This window comes from Sapajus apella, unplaced genomic scaffold (genome assembly GCF_009761245.1).
Source record: "Sapajus apella isolate SASKATOON/1434 unplaced genomic scaffold, GSC_monkey_1.0 scaffold29, whole genome shotgun sequence".
Taxonomy (NCBI): domain Eukaryota; kingdom Metazoa; phylum Chordata; class Mammalia; order Primates; family Cebidae; genus Sapajus; species Sapajus apella.
In genome coordinates this window covers 16,359,024-16,381,663 of record NW_022436969.1, presented here as the reverse complement: position 1 = coordinate 16,381,663, position 22,640 = coordinate 16,359,024, and the positions used below count along the sequence as shown (strand labels likewise).

Below are 22,640 nucleotides of genomic sequence, written 5' to 3'. Positions count from 1 at the left end.
AGGGTGACACAATTAAAAGTTAAATTACCCATCTTAAAATTACCAATTAAATTAATTTTTATGAAGGCTACAAGTTATATTTTTCTGTATATTTTATTGTGATGCAAGGCATTCAGAGAAAAAGGTTGTTTTCTTATGTGTCTCTTAATACTAGGTCACACAGAGTAAAATATTCAATAACCTTACTTTGTGTGCATTAAATGTAATTGAGAGGTTTACCAGATGGGTAATGTGCCAATGGTGGATAACAGATATTTAAAATTTTGTGGAGAGGGAGGTGAGGTGGGTGGGAATTATGCATTGGAACCATGTCTACACAATGCTAAAAAAAAAACCAGTAAAACAGTAAAAGGTCTATGGTTTTGTCAGTGGTTCTGATCATTAGAATCAACTGGGCCCCATTGATTAAGCCAGTGTCTCTGCAGATTGGGCCCTGGCACTGGTTTTCAAAGGCTCCCAAATGACTCTCAAGCATAGCCCTGCCCTACATGATACCTGCATGTTTGGGCAGTGATGTGACTGATGGAAAGATGCCAACAGACACAGTCAAAAGATACAAAGTTGTTTTCTTTTTTAACTGCAATTGATTTGAAAACATCCAGAGACTATGACATAAAGCAAGAGATAACAAAGCATGTGCCCAAAGATCTGACTTTCCAGGCCCCCACAGGTGCAAGCAGCTGGCGCAACCCTCCCTCCTCTGCACAGTCCTGGGAATGTGCTGCAAGACTGCAAAGGAACGCCTGGGAGCATCCCTCAGACAGCCTAGCCAGGATTCCCAGTGTGTATGGTCTATTCGTGCCTCGGCCAGTTAGCAATTTATCTGACTTGTATTTTAAAGACTCGAATGAGTTTTCTAATTGCAAGTTTTTGTAGTGTAACTTTTTAGGTAAATTACTTATTATAATAGTTGATTAGCTCATTGGTTTTTTCTGTTTTTTAAGAGTTGAGATACTGAAGAAATTCACCATGGTCTAAAGCATTTTTGTATAAGTCCAAACCATGCTTAGCTTAGTATTCCTTTATAGGAAAGAAATCTACAACATCCCTTAGACAACAGTTGACCCAGCAGTTGCTTGGCAATTATGCCATTTTTCTGGGAAGGGGAGTGACTATAAAGAATTACATCACATATCTATTTTATATTTTATAGTGTTCTCACTTTCCTGAAAATGGTAGATTGAAATATTTTGAAAGTTTTTGTTGATTTCACTTTACTTTTACTCTTGACATTTCTTGTTCATCCTTTATTGAGGAGTCAGAATAAAGTGAGATTCTCATATGTTTTACAAAAGAAAAATGACACAGCCAAAATTGTAGTAATTGTTGCTGTGCTATTTGAAACTTTGTTTTCTAATATTTATTCCACTTTTTTTCTTCCAAGCAAGTATCTTCCCTTGTTAGAGTCTGAATGTTTGTATTATTTCCCCAAAAGTCATATGTCGAAATCCTAACACCTGCAGAGATACTATTAGAAGATGGGTCTTTTTGGAAGGTAATTAGGTCATGAGGGTGGAGCCTCCGTGAATGAGATTAGTGCCCTTATAAAATAGGCCCAAGGGATCACCCCTTGCACCATATGTGGTCACAGCGAGAAGGCACCACCTGTGAACCAGGAAATCAGCTTTCACTAGACACCAAATGTGGTGGCTTTTGTTCTTGAACTTCCCATCCTCCAAAGGTGTGAGAAATAAATTTCTGTTGTTTATGAGTTACCTAGTTTATGGCATTTTGTTATAGCAGCCCAAACAGACTGAGACATTTCTCTTAAGCTTGAAAGGTGAGGTATTGGAGTGTGTGATTCCATGGATATTTACAAATGGAAAAGAGTAGAGAGAAGAAGATATATAGATGGTGTTTTCATTTTGGATAATTTATTGATTCTTTTCTTCTTCTGACTCTCTTTAAGACATTTTAATTTTTTTACTTTTAATTTTATTTTTAAAATATCATATAGGAAATTTGACCTTCTAGTATGTACTTATGTATGTACAGATTTGTGAAATTACCGCCACAATCAGGATACAGACCAGTTCCATCACCATAAAAAACTCCCTTGTGCTACCCCTTTGCAGTCACACCCATTCCCTCACCCCAGCTCTGGCAGCCACTGATCTCTTCTCCATCACTAGGGTTTTATGTTTCCTAGGATGTCAAACAAATGGAATTATTTATATGACATTATATGCAACCTTATGAGACTGGCTTCTTTCATTCAGCTCTTTTGAGATTCATGCAAGTTGTTGCATGTATCAATTATATTTCTTTTTACTGCTGAGTATTCTTTAATTGTATGTATATGTATGATATGTATTTACCCATTCCTCAGTGAAAGAGATTTAGATTGTTTCCAGGATTGTGTGTGTGTGTGTGTGTGTGTGTGTGAACATAGTGTTCTTTAGGGTAAATGCCCAGGAGTGTGGGATTGCTGGGTCTTATGGTGAGAACTTTGTAAGAAACGGCCAAATTTGCGGATTGGCTCTACCGTTTTGTGTCCTCGTCAGCAGTGTATGAGAGTCCAGGTGCTCTGTATCCTCACCACTGCTTGGTATTGCCAATACTTTTTCTTTAGCCATTCTAATACACATACAGTGGCCCAGGCTTGAATTTTAAAGGACAGGAACAGACTCCCCGCAGAGTCAGAGGTGCACTGGGACCTCAAACAGAACTGCTCTCCTTGGGAAACTCTGATCTAGGCAGCTCAGAGGTCCCTGTCCTGGTCCACTCCTAGCCAAGCTCGGAAAGCCCAAGGTGAAGGGGGTGGGGAAGATGAACAGAATCAGAGGCAGCTTCAAAAGAATGGAGAAGTGTGTATTCTTCTTCTTCTTTCTCCAATTTTCTCCTTCCTCCTTCACCCTCTGTGAAAAATAAATGGATGGTGCTCCTTTTAATCCCAATTCAAATTTTAATTTTAATTCCAATTCAAATGTGGAAATTGCTCCTTTTAACTTAAATTGCTATCTACCCCAAAAAGAACAAAACACAATTTTACTCCACTGAACAGTGGTGGAAGGAAAAAGTTCTGGTGAGAAGAAGTTGAAATAATCAAAGGTTCTCTGTGTGTTTGTCTAGATCACTGTACCCAGCTATGAATCTGATTAATGTCCTTGAAGCATCAGCAGTCATTCTCCTGCTAGGAGTCCTCATTTAAAACAGCAGCAGGCCCAAAAAAACTGGCATACCTTTTTCTTTTTCAAAATATTGGAAGAAAATATTGGCAAAATTTAAAATTTACGAAACTGATAATTAAAGCATAGGTATGAGAAGACTGGGGTATATATAAACTATGGAAAGGTTTCTGGGTTTTTTCAAACATTTTCTTTTTATAACAGATTTGGATAAGACTACACAGAGATAAAGACTCATCTAAACACAATTAAGTGTGCCTAATGGAGCACCATATCTTCATATGTTTTATAGGCACATGATCAAAAGGTATATTAAATTACTTGCTTTATTGCTATTTTTTTTTACTGTCAAGTCATAATCACCTTGAGTAAAGAGATAAATAACTGCATATTATTACAAACCAAATACCATCCTTACTAATCTTTTACAAGAGACTCAAGTAGTTTAGTAATTATTTTTAGGTGCGGGGGCGGTGGGGAGTGTTACCTAGGGAGTGTTGACAGAAAAAGAAGGCTGATACGGTTTGCTGAATATTTTCATGGCTTCCTGTAATCATTGGCATTTATAAGAATACAGTGTATAATGAGTTGACCCCATAAAGTTAGCTTTGAGTTCTCCTCAATGGAGAGAGGAAATTGTGGTAAACTCTTTTTATGTCTTTAGTTGTAATAAATCCCTAATATCATCTGCCTACTCATTTAATTGTTTGTGAGAACATAGTGTGCCTACATCCCTCTAAGTGCAATGTAGCACAAGTATTGAAATATTCATCTTTCAAATTAAATACACTTTCTCATCTACAGAGTAATCATTTTTTATTGAACTGAGAAGTCCTAAATACCTGGGTGCCTGGAAATACATCTGTAATAACTGGCCCTACTCTTTATTGTCTTCAAAAATAAAACCATCATATTTATTAATGGATTTCACTTTGCACGTCTCAGGGTTTTACTTAGATATATTGCTTTTTTCAACTCATCACGAAGCCTGGAGAAACAGGAAACTGTTGCTTTAATTACAGTGGAGAGATAACCTTTAGCTCTTGGGCATGCAGTCCAGGTAACGGACTCTGGTGTTTGCTTAACAGTAAAGCCTTTCCGACCTTGGGCAATGTATTTAACCTCTCACACCTTACTTTTCTCATTTGAAAAATGAACACGGGACTAATACTTAGTTGAATAAAGGAATGGATGGATGTACTGTTTCGTTCTACGTTTTCCCTCAAGATTTATGTGTATATATATATATATATATGGCATTAAAATTTTTTTAATTTATGTTAATCATATATTTATTATTATAATATATTATATCTTATTTTATTATATAATATATATTATTTTATTATATATTATATATTACTTCATTGTATAATATATATTATATATTATTTTATTATGTAATATAATATATATTCTTTTATTATATAACAAATATATATTATTTTATTATGTAATATGTATTTTTTTATTAATTTATATATTTAAATATATGTAGTTTATATATTAAAATTAAATATATGTATTTAAATATATGTTAAATACATATATGTAAATATATAAAACTACATATTTTAATGTATATATATTAAACATGTACTAAATACATGTATTTAAATATGATATAATCAATTATATTAATGTGGTTGATTAATTAATATAAATAATAATTCAGTTATATAATTAATATATAAAACACATATATTTAATATATATTTAAATACATGTATTTAATATATATTAATATATATTTAAACATATATATTAAATACATGTATTTAAATATATGTAGTTTGTATATTAAAACATTGTTGAAGTGTAATAATAATATATCAGTTTTAGGTAACTCATTTGTAATTAAGAAAAGGCCATTTCCACACTATTAAAGGCATATTTAAAAAATTTTTTGTTTATATAACTTTGTTTTGAGTTTTATCTTGAGGATACTGGTTCTAAAATTGGAATTCCCAAGTCCCAGGCTGGAATCAATATTCTGGCTCCTACTAACTATTGCGTGGTTGTTTTCCAAGTTTATGGCACTCATTTACAGGAATGTATATGACTCCCTGCAATTCCTGCTAACATTAGATTTGTTATTTTAATTTGTGTTTCCTAGCTCAGTAGGTATGAGACGGTATCTTATATTTATTTAAATTTGTGTTTCCTTCATTGTCTGTGATGCTGAATATTGTTTTAAAGTGTGCCATGTTAGTATTTTTTTGTGTGAACTGCATTTTACTCTTGTCTAAGTTGAGGTTAGATATTGTCTTAAGAGATTTAAGCAGTTATTTCTAAAAGTCTTACATTTGTAATATGGGAAACCTTATTGTCATAATTGTATCTGTTTTTATCATCATCAGTTCTCATTTTTACATCATACAGAATTATTTTATTTCATTTAATTAGAGCCATATAATAGATGAATCAAACAAACAAACTCTAGCTCCTCTCTGGAATTAAAATTTTCTCATCCTTTTAAGCTTTGGTTGGTTGTTTTGACACTATTTGGAAATTATTGTGAATTTCATGTAAGGAACAGAAGCCTGAAGGGAAGGAAGGAATTTTACGTCTGTTTGTGGTCTATGCTACCAATGTGCCTTCACTGGGATAGTCTTCCAAATACAGTGGTCCCCCATTATCTTTGGGGGATACATTCCAAGACCCCCATGGATGCCTGAAACCTCAAATAGTACTGAACCCGGTATTTACTATGATTTTTTTTCTATATATACATACCTATGATAAAGTTTAGTTTATAAATTAGGCACAATAAGAGATTTATAGTAACTAATAATTAGTTAGAACAATTATAACAATACATTCTAATAAAAGTTATGGGAACGTGGTTGCTCTATCAAAAGAATATTTTCAGACCACAGTTGACCATGGGTAACCGGATGCGCAAAAGCTAAACTGCTGGTAAGAGGGAACTGCTGTCTGACACCCACGGTCACTTGATTAACTTCTGCCCTTCCTTGCTTCTTCCTGAATATTCCTATTTCCACAAAGCGGCCTAAGATTTTTCTCCTTAGGAATTGATTTTTAGCAGATATAGTAACTTATATGAGTGAATTTTCATGTCCAAGATATATATTTGCACCTATTTTAGCAAATTTTATAAACATTGCAAACTAAAATATGTAATTTATTCATAATTACTCATTTTCTTTTAATATGTTAGGGTCTTACTGCTTATTCTTGCACAGGTACAGGGTGAATGAATTGTGATGTTTCTGAACAGATTCAAAACTGATGACTATAATTACCTGGGACCCTTAGGGCTCAAATACTGAGTCTGGTTTTTCCAGCACCTGACTGTAAATGTGTTATGTTGTCAGGCTTCATGGAGCAAACTGAATAATCAAGCTGCTAAGTAGTTATCTTTGGAAATAACTTAAATTGCTATACATGAACTCCTATTTATTTTAATTAATACCACACACAGAAAATCACAGTGTAAGTTTGGCACTGTAGTTTATGCCTGTAATCCTAGCATTCAGGAGGCTGAAGCAGGAGGATCACTTCAAACCAGGAGTCTGAGACCACCTGGGCAACACAGTGGGATCTCATCTCTACAAAAGTCAAAAAAATTAGTCAGGTATGGTGGTGCACACCTTTGGTCCTAGCTACTCGCGAAGCTGAGGTAGGGGGGTGGCTTGAGCCTGCCTGGAAAGTCAGGGCTGCAGTGAGCTGTGAGCCTTGTACTCCAGCCTGCATGACAGAGCAAAACCCTATTTCAAGAAAAAAGAAAAGAAAGAAAATCATAGTGTAATACATCACTTTAAAAGAAATTATTTAGCCGGGCGCGGTGGCTCACGCCTGTAATCCCAGTACTTTGGGAGGCCGAGGCGGGTGGATCACGAGGTCAAGAGATCGAGACCATCCTGGTCAACATGGTGAAACCCCGTCTCTACTAAAGATACAAAACATTAGCTGGGCATGGTGGCGCGTGCCTGTAATCTCAGCTACTCAGGAGGTTGAGGCAGGAGAATTGCCTGAACCCAGGAGGCGGAGGTTGCGGTGAGCCGAGATCGCGCCATTGCACTCCGGCCTGGGTAACAAGAGTGAAACTCCGTCTCAAAAAAAAAAAAAAAAAAAAAAAGAAATTATTTAGACTATTTACTCGTAACATCTGCCTCTTGAATCTTTCAGCTTCTCTGTCTACTGTCTACTGTGGCTTGGTCAAATAAATACCTTTTAAAAGTCTAGCATATGCCAAAATATAGAATTTTGCCATAACTCAATTATTGAAGTAAGGAACAAATTTTACTATCTATTGCCTTAATTTCCGGATGTATCAATTAGGACCATCACATTATAGGAAGCAGGAGGCACATTTAGCTGTGAGTTTTGGAGAATGAAATGCAGGGAATTTTATAGAGAGGTATGAAAAAAGAAACTGACATTGGTGTTGAGCTCCAAGGACTAGTAATGGTGGGAAGCTATTTCTGTCCCTAGGGCTGAAATGGTAAGGGGAGGTAATAGTGTTAACTGAGCCCACTGAGAGCTGACTTCCTAGGAGACCATTTAACAATAGCTGTCCTTGCAGAAGGATGAGGCCACTGACAGAAACATCACACTCAAGCAGGGAGGAAGCCTGGGGGAAATACCCTGGATTCTCAGCCTAGTTCTTTAGTCTTCAAAGTGTGTCCCATTGGCCAAAGCCAACCCATGCCAGAGGGTCAGAGAGCCTGAGTGATGCAGTTCATGAAGTGGACCATCCCCTAACCTATCACAGTACCCAGCAGAGAAAGGTAGGAGATAGATCTGGGACCTAATGGCAAAAAATAAGTGTACTAGAATTTTGAGGTTCTCTTTGAGAAAATCTCTTGGTTAACACATTCAGAAGAGCAGTATTCAATAGAATCTTTTAAATAGATCTGGACTTGCATTATTTGTTTCAAATGACTTGTTGGCCAGCCTGGCCAGCATGGCAAAACCCCATCTCTACTAAAAATGCAAAAATTCGCTGAACTTGATGGTGCATGCCTGTAGTCTCAACTACTCCAGAGTCTGAGGCAGGAGAATTCCTTGAACCCGGGAGTCAGAGTTTGTAGTGAGCCCAGATCGCACTACTATGGCATTCCAGCCTGGGCGACTCAAAAACAAAAAAACATCGATATTTAAGATCTTAAGATTCTTCTGACTTATTCGAGTAGCAGTAGCAAGTAGAGACACGATCACACATTGGCAATCGTTTTAGCACAGCTAAGACTCAACATCCACTTCTTATAGCTTGGAAACTCAGACTCCAATCAGCAAAATTGGAAGAACTCAGAGCAAAAGTTAAAATTTAACTACAGCACTTAGGCGTGTTTATTTATTTTCCTTTTTCTTTTAAATTTCAGTTTCTGAGTCTTCTTTCTTGAGCAGTATCAGACAATCCCTGAAGGGATTAAAACGCTCATTATGTTAATTTTTGGGAAACTGTACCTCCTCTACACAAGGCAACCATTGACTGAGACAGTAAGAGTCACACAGTCCTGCAATCCAATTTTCTGAGTCATCGTCTGATGCTGTATATTCATTTTTTTTTAATTCAAGACAATCTTCTCTTTGAAGCTGTATGTCTTTGGTTTTAATTTGCTACAGATTTTAACTTTGAAGCAGATGAAATAATTTGATACTTTGGGATGTCTCACCATTGGTGATTGTAAGTTATTTTCATGTATTTGTTGATTACGGTGGTAAAATTCTTCCCTTTGCAACAAAAAGAAGCATTACTTTTACTCACAGAAGGTAACTAACATTTATTGAACATATATTACATGGCACAATCCTTTTATCTTTTTGTTTATTCTTTCCTTCATTCCTCATTTTATTCTACAAAGAATTTGGGGATAATTTTTGTTAATGTGTAACAAGTTTCAGAGCAGCTATATGCTGTATGTACCACTAATTTCACATTACAGATGAGGAAAAGAAGGTTGGGAAAATTAATTTTGTAAAACTATGAAATGACCTATCTATTTATGTTAAAGCTTACTGTCCTTAATAAAAACTAGATGATCTGCTAATGTTAAACCGAAACCATGGAAGCAATAAAATATGACTTTCACCACATATTGAATGCTGTCAGATTACGCTTGCTTCAAATGAGTTACGTTCTATGGTAGCAAATCCATGCAAGGGATGTTGGAGCTCCTGCATAGGCCCTAGCCAATCCTTAGGGATTTAATCTCAGAGGTAAAGGACCCAGCTATTGGCTGTCTTGGCTGTGCTTATTTCCAGTGGCATTATGGGTAGAGAACCCATATGGAGTTCAGGAATCCAGGTCAGAAACATGTTGAAGAAGCATTTAAAAATTATTTTCTAGACCTATGTCCCTTAAAATGGTTAACCTGAAAGTTTCAAAGGCATTTATCATCTAAAAAAAAAAAAAAAATATATATATATATATATATATATATATATATATATATATATATATATATATATGGCTCTTCAATTTTAAGATGTGGTATGATTGCCCCATCAATTTAATAACAGCTTTTAAGGGCAAAAGCATTATTGCATTAAATATATGAATCATTTTCACATCCTGATTTCAGACATGTTGACGTATTTGCAGAAAAGTACATGTTAGAAATGAGGAAATAAGAAGCTGCTCCTGGCATAATTTTCTGGAATTAAACTTTTCCCCTTGTGGTTAGCTGAATGCATATGATGTTCTGAGAACCAAAAGGAAGGAAAACAATCAAAGCCTGTTGATTTTGAATCGTGCTGCTCTTAATGACCTGTGCAGACTTCGGTTCTGATAAAAGGGTCATGACTGGGGCTGTGGGTTTTCTGGATAGGGAAGAGCTCTTGAATCAGGCAGACATTGATTAAAATGAGGAGTCAGCCATGGGGTCACTGAACTTCCCCAGACTTCCTTTATGCAGTGAGTAGCGGAATATCTATTTTGTGAGGCTAGCATGAAGTTATGAAAATTACCATCTGTTGAGTACCTTCTCTAGTATCTGGCAGGCGGTTGGGACAGTTACTGTGTTCTACGACAGTTGTCTGACTGTCTCAGCCACCCTACTGGACAGTTAAAATAGTATACACTAAATATAATCACAACATGTTCTTTTCCTGACTCATCTCTTCACCTGCATCTCAGAAATTCCAGAGTCTTTCCAAGCTTCTCCCTCCTCTCTTCACTAACTTTTCCCCCATAGCGATGAGGGCTGTTTCATCTGCAGGGTCCCTGCAGTTACCCTGTGATAGCTGCGTCACCAGCCCTTGCTGTGATGTGAGGTCTGCAGTGGCTCCTGGAAGTGGCCGCCTCCACTTTGAGGCATGTCTCCCTGCCTCTGCTGACACTCCGGCGTCTGACTTTGCACTGACACTGTTTGACAGCCCCTGTCATTCCATGGAAAGTTAAAATATTTACAGTGAAAATGACTCACTTAGATTCTACTTCCAGCTCAGTCATAAACGATTTGTGTAGGATCAGTAAGTCCCTTAGCCGTCGGGACTCAGTTTCTTCCATTTCTAAAGTGGGAGCTAAAATAGCTCATTCCATGAGTCCTTTCTAGCACTCACGTTCTCTGTGGTAAAATCATCTTGGACCTTGTAAAAAAAAATACCAAGTCTCATTTGTAACATTTAGAAAACATTAGTTTTAGAATATCTTTAAACATATACTGTTTAGCATTTACATAGTAAACATCTGTTTAACATTGGGAGAAATTAAATTGTAGGCTCCAGATGTGGTTCAATTCTGTGGATATATGTATTTAAATCACAGATCTCTAAGCAGCCTTGGGGCAGCTGCCGCGTTCTTGGTCTCCCCCACCCCCATCTTCTCCTTTACCTGTTTTCTCCTCTTTGTAAGATGCAGATTGTGTGAAGCAGGCCCAGCTGCTCTGTTGGCTTCTCCTTTTCTGTGTTGGGCAGCTTTCTAGCCCGGTGTTACGTTACGGTCTCCTCACTGCATTTCCCAGGATGTATCAGCAAAACGCAGTGACTGTGGAGCCCCGCTGCCTTGGCATTCAATTTGAGAAAAAGCCCCTGTGGTCTTTGAATTCTAAATCTACTGAGGCTTTCTACTAACAAGCATAAAACAAATGTTTCTAGTTCAATGTAAAACTGAACATCCCAAACCTTTATTTATGTTCCTTTTCATCCTTTTATATGAAACCACAACATCTTAATCTTTTTTGTTTGTTTTTAAGACAGGGTCTCCCTTTGACACCCAGGCTGGAGTGCAATGGTACAATCATAGCTCACTGCAGCCTCAAACTCCTGGGTGGCTTGTACTTGGGACTACAGTGCATGTCACCACACTGAGCTAATTTTTAAAATCGTTTTGTAGAGATAGAGTCTTGCTATGTTGCCCAGGTTGGTCTTGAACTCCTGGGCTCAAGCAGTCGACCCGCCTCTGCCTCCTAAAGCGCTGGGATTACAGGTGTGAGCCACCATGCCTGGCCTTAATTATTAAAAGTTGCATTTCTATGTATTGAAGAACTGAACTATGTTTGATGGGATGTGGCAGAACTAAACTGTGGAGTGAGTGTGGCTGTTGGAGAAGGCTCAAGCTCACCTTTTCCCCTAGGAGTAACTATTTGGTTCTTATATGTCAAGATATTAAGGGTTTAGAGAGGTTTGAGTTTGTTTGTTTTGCATTTCTTTGTTTTATTTCTAACTCTTATCCATTCTACTTACTTACATCAACAGAAAATATTGAAAATGATAACCTATTTACCTTTTCATTATCCTCTAGAGTCCCTAGTTTCTTAAAATTTAGTTTAAGAGACTGTTCTTGTAACTGAAATTAAACTCACTGAAGTACTTTATGTTAGACATTGTAAGGGCAAACCCCAGAATCTGAAAAGCTCAAAAATAAGATATGGACAGCTAAATTTAGTAAAACCAGATTCTTCATAAGTAATAATCATATTCTTTTCATAATTACATTGCTATTGTTCATCAAACACTGGTTACATTTTAGACTTCATCTGTTACACGTTTATGTAAATAATGCTACATTTTTCTTCATTTGGTTGTGTCACACCACAAAGACTTGATTAGTTTTTTGAAATTTAGAAAGATCTGATTTCAAATATTGGCTATTAAGCTTTCTCCAAATTCACTTTGTGTGGCCACTCACAGATGTGGCATTTACTCTCCAGAGAGGCAGAAACTGAGGTACCATAAGAGACTGCTATGGCCACTGATGTGGAGGGACAGGCTGTGCTAAGAAGGATATGCTGCAGACACAAATGATGGTGTGAGAAGCAGCCCCAGGATGGATGTCATGGGGCCAGGTTCTGCAAGGGGCTTACATTTATTTATAGGCAAGTTGCTTTTCATGTGGACTACTCTATGTGGTATGTACTAGAGGGAGACGAAGCAGGAAGTTTTAACAGCAGTTACTGAATCTCTTGAGCAATGCCAGAAAAGCAAGGCAGCGTTTCGTGTGTGTGTATTTGTGCATATATGTAAGTGTGGGCATGTATGCAATGTGTGTCTGTACATATGTCTGCATAAGCATGTGTCTATATATAATGTGTATGAATATGTGTTGATACTAATGGATATATGAGTGTATATGTGTGTGTGCATATGTACGTATCTATATATGTATACATATTTGCTATGAATGTGTATATATACATGTGTGCCTATATGTGCGTATATGTGTGTATCTATATATTTGTGTGACTGTATCTATACACATGTATGTATATGTATCTATACATCTGTGTCTATACACATGTTCATGAGTATGTGTCCACACATTTACCTATACACATGTGTATGAGTATGTATCTATACATGTGTGTCCATACATGTTTGTACAGGTGTGTGTCTATGTGTGCTTGAGTGTATATCTGTGTGTATGAGTGTATCTATACATGTGTCTATACATAGGTGTGCATGAGTGTATCTAACCCATTTTTGTGTATCTATACATGAGAGTATATGTATACATACGTATCTATCCATAAATGAGTGTCTGTGTCTGTACATATGTATGCACTTTTCTTAGAGGTTTAGAGCATGGGCCATGGAGCCAGGAGAGAGCCAACCATCTTTCATCATAATTGTATGACCCTGTGGAAATTTCTTAAGCTCTTTTTCTTTCAATCACCTTACCCTTAAATTGGGAATAATAGTAATTCATGCCTTATAGGTTGCACTGAGGGTCATATTTTAAAATGCTGATAAAACTCTGGCTTATAAGCAACCAAAAGTGTCAGTCTTTATGATTATCTTCACTGTCATCTCTAATCCTCACATCCGAAGGTAATGGAGGCTGAGAGTGTGAAACATTCCCCTCTAGGGACATTGGTTACAGTGTGTGGTAGGTCCAGGATTCTAGCTTAGCTCAGACTTTGTGTTGCCCAGAAGTCTCTGTCAGACTGGTAATATCTTTCTTGTCTTTCTACACTTCTGGAAAAAATAAATTTATCAACTCTGGCTATAACCCATAGACAAGGTCATTCATCATCATGAGTGAATGGGAGTAACTTGTACTGGCTTTGGATCTCTAGTTGACAAAGGAAGAGCTTGGGCTTTGGAGTCTGGCAGGTCTGAATTTGAGTGCCTGAAGCATCACTAGATGACTTGGGCCTGATTTGTGTTTGTTGTTTTTATCTTAATCCTTTGGGCGTTTTTAGGACCTCAGAGGTACAAAATTAAATTACTAATAATCTTTGGTTCATGATACATACTCATTGGTGTTTCCTCTTTATTTATTAATTAGACATCTTAAATAAAAAGCACCTGTGAGCCACCTGCCAAAACAACATCTAGGCTTTTGATGATAACCTTCATCTCACCATTTAGCAGTTCCCTTGTCTTAATCTCTCCCTCCACCTAACAGAGACAGCATCCTGAGTTTCATGTTTGCTATGCCTTTACTTTCCTGTTCATGCAATCTTATTACACTCTGAAAAGGAAATTTAAATTATAACTTTTTAGGTTTTTAAAAAGGACATCTTGTAGATAATCCTTTTTTTATTGTGAAGTTTCATCTACATTATGATATGCTGTAGTAACATTTGTTTTGTTCTATTGTTAAATATTCCAGTGTGTAAAATATACTGTAGTTTATTTCTACAATGTCTTCTTGATGGGTATGTGAGTGTCTTCACAATTTTGCTATTGTGGAGAGGGCTGTTTCAGCACTGTTGACGGTAACTGTAACTCCTGTGCACATGTGCCAGAGTTTCTCTTGGGTGGGAATGGAATTGCTGGGTTGTGGGGTGTATGAATGTTCAGCATCAGGGGACAGTACCGAATTGTTTTCCAAAGTGGTTGCCTGCATTTTCACTCTAATTGGAATGTGGATTCACATTCCTTCCAACATCTGGAATTGTGAGACTTCCATTTTTTGCTAAGTGAATGGATATGAAATTGAGGCTTTTGATTGCATGATATTATCCCACACTGAGGTTTAATTTACATTTCTCTGCCTACTAATGGTGCTGACCACCACTTCTCATGCTTATGGGCATGATGTGCTTTCCCTGCCATGAAATGTCTATTCTTATCCTTTGATCATGTTTCTATAAGATTGATTGTGATCTTCTTACTGGTTTATAGGAGATGTAAGCAAATTTCTTGATCATTTTGAGATCATTTTTGTGTCTGTAAAAATGGGGATGTGGATAATACAACGTTCACAGAATTGACTTAGGATTAAATTAATGTTTACAAATGGAACTGTAAGTGCTGGCGTACAGCATAATAGATGACCAAAAAATGGTATTTTTTGCTCTCTCCTGGGCCCTGCTCCCTCCTGCCCCCTGGAGCCTCCTATCAGTGGACTGGCTTGGTTGGAATTGGCCTCATTTGCTTAGTGGAGAGTACTCCTTATTGGTGTGGCCAGTGTAGTCCTACTAGTATTATTGAACTTTAGAGAATAAAGCAAGTTAAATGAGCTCAGACTCCTTTGAAGGAAATACAGGGAAAGAAAGCAGAAGGGAAGTGTTTCAATGCAGTCCTTGACAAAAATAAAGGGAAAAATCAGTATAACTATTGTGTTGATCTCAGTAGCCCTACCTGTAAATGTTTGAAGTGTATGTTAATATGACAATTGTGAAAGATAAGGATAACAATATATACATAACTAAACTGAAAATTCAGTACGAAGCAAAATGATGATGCTCAGAAGCCAGTGGTCATAGGCGGCCCCATGACACTTCAGGTTTTCTGTTTCTCTGCTGCTGGGATCTACTTCCACAGCACTTTAGAGAATGCTGCACAGTCATGCGGAGAAGCCACACTGGGAACCAGGGGAAAATATTAGAAGAAGAATCTGAAGGACACCATCAAATACTGTGCAGTTATTGCTTCCTGCCCCGGCTTGATTTTTGGAGTGTTGAATTTAAGGAGAGAATCTGGATGTGATAGAAAGCAATTGATTTTACCTTTCTGTGTTTTACTGAGAATATTCCTGGAGGAATAGAAGCCGGAGAGTCAATGCTACAGTAATTTTGAAATTGCTGCACTGCAGCATGCCATCTTTCATCTGTCTCTATCTGTGCTCAAAGTCTCTCTTAGGATTTGGAGGTAAAATTTTTGGATTGCTAACATTAATGTATGCTTGTGAGAAGTGGCCATTGTTAGTGATTATAACTCTGCATTTGATACATATCTAAACAAATCCACATGTAAATTCAACCAGGAAAGGTGGAATTCTTCTTTAGTGCATGATGCCTCTTAAAATATTTGTTATTCATGGCTTTGCTATGCTAATTGTTCTCTAGTTTTTCTCTGATTTGAAAGCTCTGCTTTTCAGTTTTAGTAGGAAAATCCAGAAATGAAAATAGATGCAGTTTAGCTACAATGTCATCTCACCTTTCCCTTTGTCCTTCTTACTTAGTACACACCAGCCTGACCAATACATCCGAAAGTCTTCGCTTTGGAGACACTCACTTGAAGCGTTTGGAAACAGCTTTCAGTTGTGATGGCAACTTCAATTTAGGAGGTGGTTAAAAGTTTGAATGTTCTCTAAAGACAAGAATGCTGTGTACTTATGCTTAGACTTTGCAAACCACAAGTTGTAATTCATTTTCCTTTGTGCCAAAAATTACACAGAGGTATAATGAAATATAATTAAGTTTATTTTATAAGTAATTGTAAAAACAACTGGCCACCCAACTTCATTGAAACATGGATGTTTCTTAAACCTCAGAGGCATGGGGCTGTCCACAAGCCCAGCTCAGGAACCTATTTAAGGCTTCAGAGCGTTACATATGGGTCCCCCAGTGAGTTTGTCTGTCTTCTGTTGATCCTTGGGAAAATATATTTCAACAATAATTGGTATTAGAAGTGACTAATTAGTGAGATTTGTATACAGAAGCAGTAGTAAACTCAGTGAGGTATTCCTATAGGCTCTTTTGTTGAAACCTTTTGATCTTACTATGAATTTAGCTAAGGGATCCTTAATGTTTCGAAAGGGACTGTTTCTTATCTGTGTCATCTGCTTCATCCTGAGGGATGAGTGTCAATGTCTAGACAGAAACTCCACCCCTTTCCTGCCAACTACTATGTTGCTGTTATCTTTTATTTATTTATTTTTTCTGACATTAACTTTCAAAAACAATTCTACTATTTGGGAGAACTTACTTGTGGTGAGATATTTTGAATGTTTTTCCTAAATTGTAGCATATTACATATTTTTTAAGTGTCTAATTTTCCTTTAAGTGTCTAATTTTTTAATGATTCCAGAAACTTTTACAAAACTATGTAAAAATTACTTTCCATATGGATGTTACTGAGATGAGCCTTCCTTAACAGAGCTGTTTCACTTTACAATAAACTTTGATAGAATGTGCCTTTCAGTAGCAAACTGGTAAGATATTACTGAAAATCAAAATCACACATACAGATGTTATTCATACTTGTGGTTTTATTCAGATCTTGTGTAAAGATACTGTTTAGTTCGTTTTGTGCCACTATAAAGGAATACCTGAGGCTGGATAATTATAAAGAACAGAGGTTTATTTGGCTCACAGTTCTGCAAGCTGTACAAGATGCATTTTCTTCTGTTGAGGCCTTAGGAAGCTTACAATGATGGAGGAAGTCAAAGGGGAAGTGGGGGTGTCAAATGGCCAGAGAAGGAGCAAGAGGAAAAGAAAGGAAGTACTGGCTGTTTTTAACAATCAGATCTCCTGGTAACCAACAGGGGTGAGAACTCATTACCATGAGGACAGCACCAAGCCATTCATGTGGGATCCACCCTCATGATCCAAACACCTCCCACTAGGCCCCACCTCCAACATTAGAGATCACATTTCAACTTGAGATCTGAAGGGCACACACGATCCAAATTAGATCAGATATTGAGAATGTTTTATAGGTAAGGATTTTAAGAGAGATTGTGAATTACTCACAATTAAACAGCAAGTGACAGAACAAACAGGGAACTAAGAACAGAAACCACTTTTCATGGCTGAGAACCATCCCCCCAAGAATTGCCATTCCCTACTGCATAAACCGTGATGTAACCCTAGTAGTGGGCACATGCTCATATCCAGTAGTAAAGCTTGCGGAAGTGATGGTGCAGGCAGTTATGAAGGGCTCCTCAAGTTAGACCGAAGAGGCTAGAAATGACATGATTTCTGTAAGGGCTGTGTCAGGGTCCCGGGTTTGGTGACTGGCTTGGAGAGCTCTCATAGGACTCAGCATATGGTCATACTCACAGCCAAGTTCTATTACAGGAAAATGATACAAAACTAAGGTGCACAGGAGCAAAGTCTTGGGGAAACCAGGCACAAGCTGCCAAGGTCCTCTCCCAAAATAGTCATAAAGGATATACTTAATTCTCCACCAGCAAACTATGACAACACATGGTATGTTGGGAAGCTCACTAGAGACTCAGGGCCCAGGACTTTTACTGGGAGCAGGTCACGTAGGCAGGGGGTATGTATCAAAATTTCAGACTCCAAGAAGGAAAGCAGGAGTGCAGTATGAACCACATTATTTAGGGTGGGGAGCAGATACATTGTAAGTTCTGGATATACTGACTCTAAGATCACAGAGGGAATCAAATTAGGAAGATTGCATGTCTAAAAAACTGATTCTAATAAAATAAAAAAATAATAAATAAATAAAATGAAGTTGAGGTAGGTCTAACAGGATTGAAAAAAAAATAGAAAAAATAAAACTGACTCTAGCCAGGCTTAGGTAGCATGTGCTGATAGTTTCAGTTACTCTAGAGGCTGAGGTTGGAGGATCATTTGAACCCAGGAGTTCAAAGCCAGTCTAGGTAATGTATCAAGACCCTACATCTAAACAAGAAAAAAAATCTGACTCTAATATAAAGTTCGTTTCCATGGTTCGTTTATAGTATAATCACTAGAGAATTAAACTAAATCATATAATTACAGAAATAGAGAGGGAATTTAGACTTTGTATTAGCTGTGAAGGACACACTGTTAAGAGATAATCTTAACATGAAAATGTTAATATTATTAAAGGGTATATATATTAGGTAAATTTTTCAAAGTACCTAAATTTATGACTGCTTATTGAAATTAGGTAATTCTTCATCTGAGCTCTCTTAGTTTTGATTTTTTAAAAGCATAAGTAGCAGCCTGGTGTAGTGGCTCAGGCCTGTAATCCCAGCACTTTGGGAGGCTGTGGTGGGTGGATCACCTGAGGTCGGGAGTTCAAGACCGGCCTGACAAACATGTAGAAACCTCATCTGTACTAAAAATACACATTTATCTGGGCATGGTACATGCCTGTAATCCCAGCTACTTGGGAGGCTGAGGCAGGAGAACCACTTGAACACAGGAGGCAGAGGTTGCAGTGAAACAAGATCATGCCATTGCACTCCAGCCTGGGTAGCAAGAGTGAAACTCCATCTCAAAAAAAAAAAAAAAAAAGTAGCTAATTTTTTCTTATTTGTGTGTAAGGATAATGTGACTATAATAACATTTATAATAAAAATTCCCGAGAAATTTGTTTTCTACATGAGATGAGGGTCCTGATGGGTATAGTTGTAGGAGAGGAACGTAGGAAATGGTGTCTTCTGGGAGTAACGTGAAGTGCTGAAGTGCCTGCTAGTCTTCGAACCAACCCAATGAACTGCCATGTGTACCTAACCTTCTAAACATTCTGACATAAAACCTCTTCCCCACTGATGATGTACACATATGAGTAGATATCATGTCAGCTACCTAGGCATATCTATACCCTATCTCTAGGCATAGTGGCTTCTGAGAGTCCATAATTATAGTTACATTTCCTCTGTATAGCTACTAAATTATTCAAGTCCTATTTATTGGGGGTATATGATTGCTTTTGATTGGCAATATTACCATATTACTCAGCCAAAGCAATTTTTCTAAATTCCTCATGTGTTTTGTTTTTTAATGAAGCTGTGCTCTTACTTGTGTGGGTGGAAAATATAGTAACAGGTTTGGGATGACTTTGAATTGCATATGTGTGTGGGCCAAGTGGTGATGCAGTATAGTATTGTAGTTATATGAAGAAAACTGCTTTATAAATATGCATTCTGGAGATGACATTTTTATGTTATACAAATTGGATGTGTCAGGATTTTAAATGTCACCCTTGCATTTAATGCAAGAAGTTTCTGACTTGCACTTTCTTGACTTTTCTTAGACGTGACCATAGAAACTTTCTTTATTCCTTGCTGCCAAAGACTGAGACATCCTTTCTTTTCCTCTTCTGTGCCCTCCTGGCTCCCTCGTATTCCTTTTATGCCCAGCTCTCAGCATCTCTCTGAATACCAGGGCTCTCACAGCAGTAGTAAGTGGGGAGAGTACATGGGTATCTTTCTTTCCATTTGGATTCACAAAACAGGAAAGCTGACAGATACAGTGGCTCATGCCTATAATCCCAGCACTTTGAGAGGCCAAGGTGGGAGGATTGCTTGAGACCAGGAGTTTGAGATGAGCCTGGGCAACATAGCAAGACCTTGTTTTTACAAAAAATCAAAAATTAGCTGAGTGTGGTGGTGTGCACCTGTTTTCCCAGCTACTTGGGATACTAAGGCAGGAGGATTGCTTGAGCCCAGGAGTTCAAGGCTGCAGTGAGCCATGATCACACCATTGCACTCCAGCCTGGGAACCAGAGTGAGACCCTGGCTCTAAAAACCAAAACAAAACAACAACAAAAACAAGAAACAAACTCAGAAGTTCAAATAAGACAATTAACTTCTCTCTCTTCCATGTGACTGTTTTGTTTGTTGTTAGTTGTTTAAACTTACTCTAGGTAGGCATCCCAATTATTCCAGTAGCACAAATATTTGATGATGTCAGTATTCAAAGAAAACATGGGAAGCAAAATTAAAGCCAAGGAAAAACAAGTATGATAAACATATACTTTAACGTCTTTTATAGTTGATAAAGGTGTGTTGAGAATTTGGCTCTTAGATTCCTAGCAGTGAAAGTGAAGAGGAAAACATGAACGTGAAGATACGAAATATCTGTGAGATAAAACCCCAAGTTTTCCTACTACCAAAACCTAAGACAAGTTTCTTCCATGGATGTTCTTAATGGATAATGTAATAAGCAATAACTTAGCATCCTTTTACAGAGGTAGAGTGAGACTCCCACGCCTACTGATGAGACTGTCATATGACTGACATCATCAATATATGGTTATTTACATAGTGTACAAACCTAAGTGAGGACAAGCAGTTCTGAAAGGGCCAATGATTCCAAGTACACAGGTCTAGCCAAGAGTGAAATGCAGGAAATGTGAGGAACAGGCAGTCCCCATATCCTTCAGGCAATTACTTTCATGGGTATATTTTTCCCAACTAAGCTTTTGATAAGAATTATCCAACCCAGAGTCTTGGCTTATAATCTCTGACCGAAACTTGGAGTGTAGTGTTGCCAACGTATTTGGGAATGGAAGAAGGGTGGAGTTATTTTTCCCTGATGAAATTTAAGGACATATCCCTAAATGGATAGCAGCTGTGGTTTCACTGAGAGATGAAATGGAGGATCAACCAGCAGGAATAAAAATCTCTCCAAAAATAACTCTGGATCCACTTTAAACCAACGTTGGATATGATTCTAACTCAGGTCACTTTATCTTTATAGCAGTAATTAGTAAAAGTTTAAAATTTGGACTAGGACTCATTAAACCATCCCATTGCCTAGAAATGAAATACTATGAAAGCCTATTGTGTTATCCCCACTAAAGAAGTCTTAAACTGTGCCATGCTGAATGCAATTAATCACCCATGAGCAATAAATCCTTAGGAACCTGCATTTGGTACAGAGTAGGCTGAAAAAAATAAACTCTAGAGATGATGCTTAAATCTTGATCACATTCCTTCCCATTTCAAAATAGATACAAGTGAACCTATAGAACATTTTTCATTCCTTTCTCTAAAGAACAATTTTTTAATAGGCAGGCCGATGTATTTGGAAGTAGAATTTAATTCAACCTTAACTAATGGTTCAAAGTGAGGATATTATTTAGAGCCAATATTTGTTTCTGATACTTCTTGGAATGCTTTCAAACGTGTTCACAACTACTTTTGGCATAGTACATGGCTTCAGAATGCCAGTTTTTCACTTTAACCTTCAAAGTATGCTAGTGTAATAGAGAAGCCCATTTCAAAATTTCAAAGCAATACACATAATTATAATTCTCCATGTGTAGTGGACTTATATTCAGAAAGAAAAAATGTCTCTAAATACTTGGCATTTGATAAGAAACAAATTACAGACATTTAATACAATGAAAACTATTTTATTTCAAAGATTACAAAGTTAGATGGAAAATGCTGATAAGAGCTTGCTTTCCATAATGACTGTAGTCTGCTCCTTAACCTCTGACATCTCTTGCCACATCTCAGTTGCCAGGCAACAACAGAGAAATAAAAACCTGTGTGAGTAAAGGAAGCTCCCAACATAAGAATGGACTATATTCTAGGAGCTGGTGAGCCAGTTATTTAGAAATTTAAATACATTTTTTAGGTTAAAAATATTATACATGATAGTTTAGTACCCAAGACAGCCATTGCAAGCCTAGTTAACTCATAATTCCCTTGAAGTATTGAAAAGCATCACTTTTCCTATTCAGTATAACTTGATTCTCTTGTTCAAAATGCCATTTTCCAGGAAATGAAAAAATGCCACTGAACAGCTCAAATAGATATTATAAAGCCCTTGTATTACAGCATGTCCTTCTTACTCAGAAGGAAAAAGTTAGATGAAGCCACAAAACATGTATTCTCATTCTAAATATAATTGTAAAGCTTACCTATTTGATTTGAAGGGTGACAAAGGATGGTAAGAGGCAGCATGCAGAAAAAATAAAGATGTGATCGCTGACAGCCTGAACGCAGGATAGGATAGAGAAGGCAGACAAATCAAACCACAGTTGTCTATCGCCTTTTCCAGTAAGGTAGGAAGTGGTATAACTGTAGATATCCTGAGAGTATCACTGTATTATATCTCCCTATAAGAATTACAATAACCGTTCCTTAGCCGACAAGATGTGCTTTTTTTTTTTTTTTTTTTTGAGACGGAGTTTTACTCTTGTTACCCAGTCTGGAGTGCAATGGCGCGATCTCGGCTCACC

The 22,640-nt window shown here is 37.2% G+C and overlaps 1 protein-coding gene across 29 annotated transcripts in view; it reads left to right on the top strand.

The window, feature by feature from the left end:
• The window catches only part of EPB41L3 (erythrocyte membrane protein band 4.1 like 3), a 242,976-nt gene that overhangs the window by 42,893 nt on the left and 177,443 nt on the right, over positions 1-22,640 (top strand). Inside the window, exon 1 of one of the 29 annotated variants that reach the window (XM_032293301.1) lies at positions 12,997-15,635. The exons of the other annotated variants lie outside the window; for them this stretch is intronic. Within the exon in view, the coding sequence (XP_032149192.1) occupies positions 15,581-15,635 (55 nt within the window). The 5' untranslated portion in view covers positions 12,997-15,580. Of the gene's footprint in view, positions 1-12,996; positions 15,636-22,640 lie in introns of those variants that run through there. 29 annotated transcript variants of the gene reach the window in all.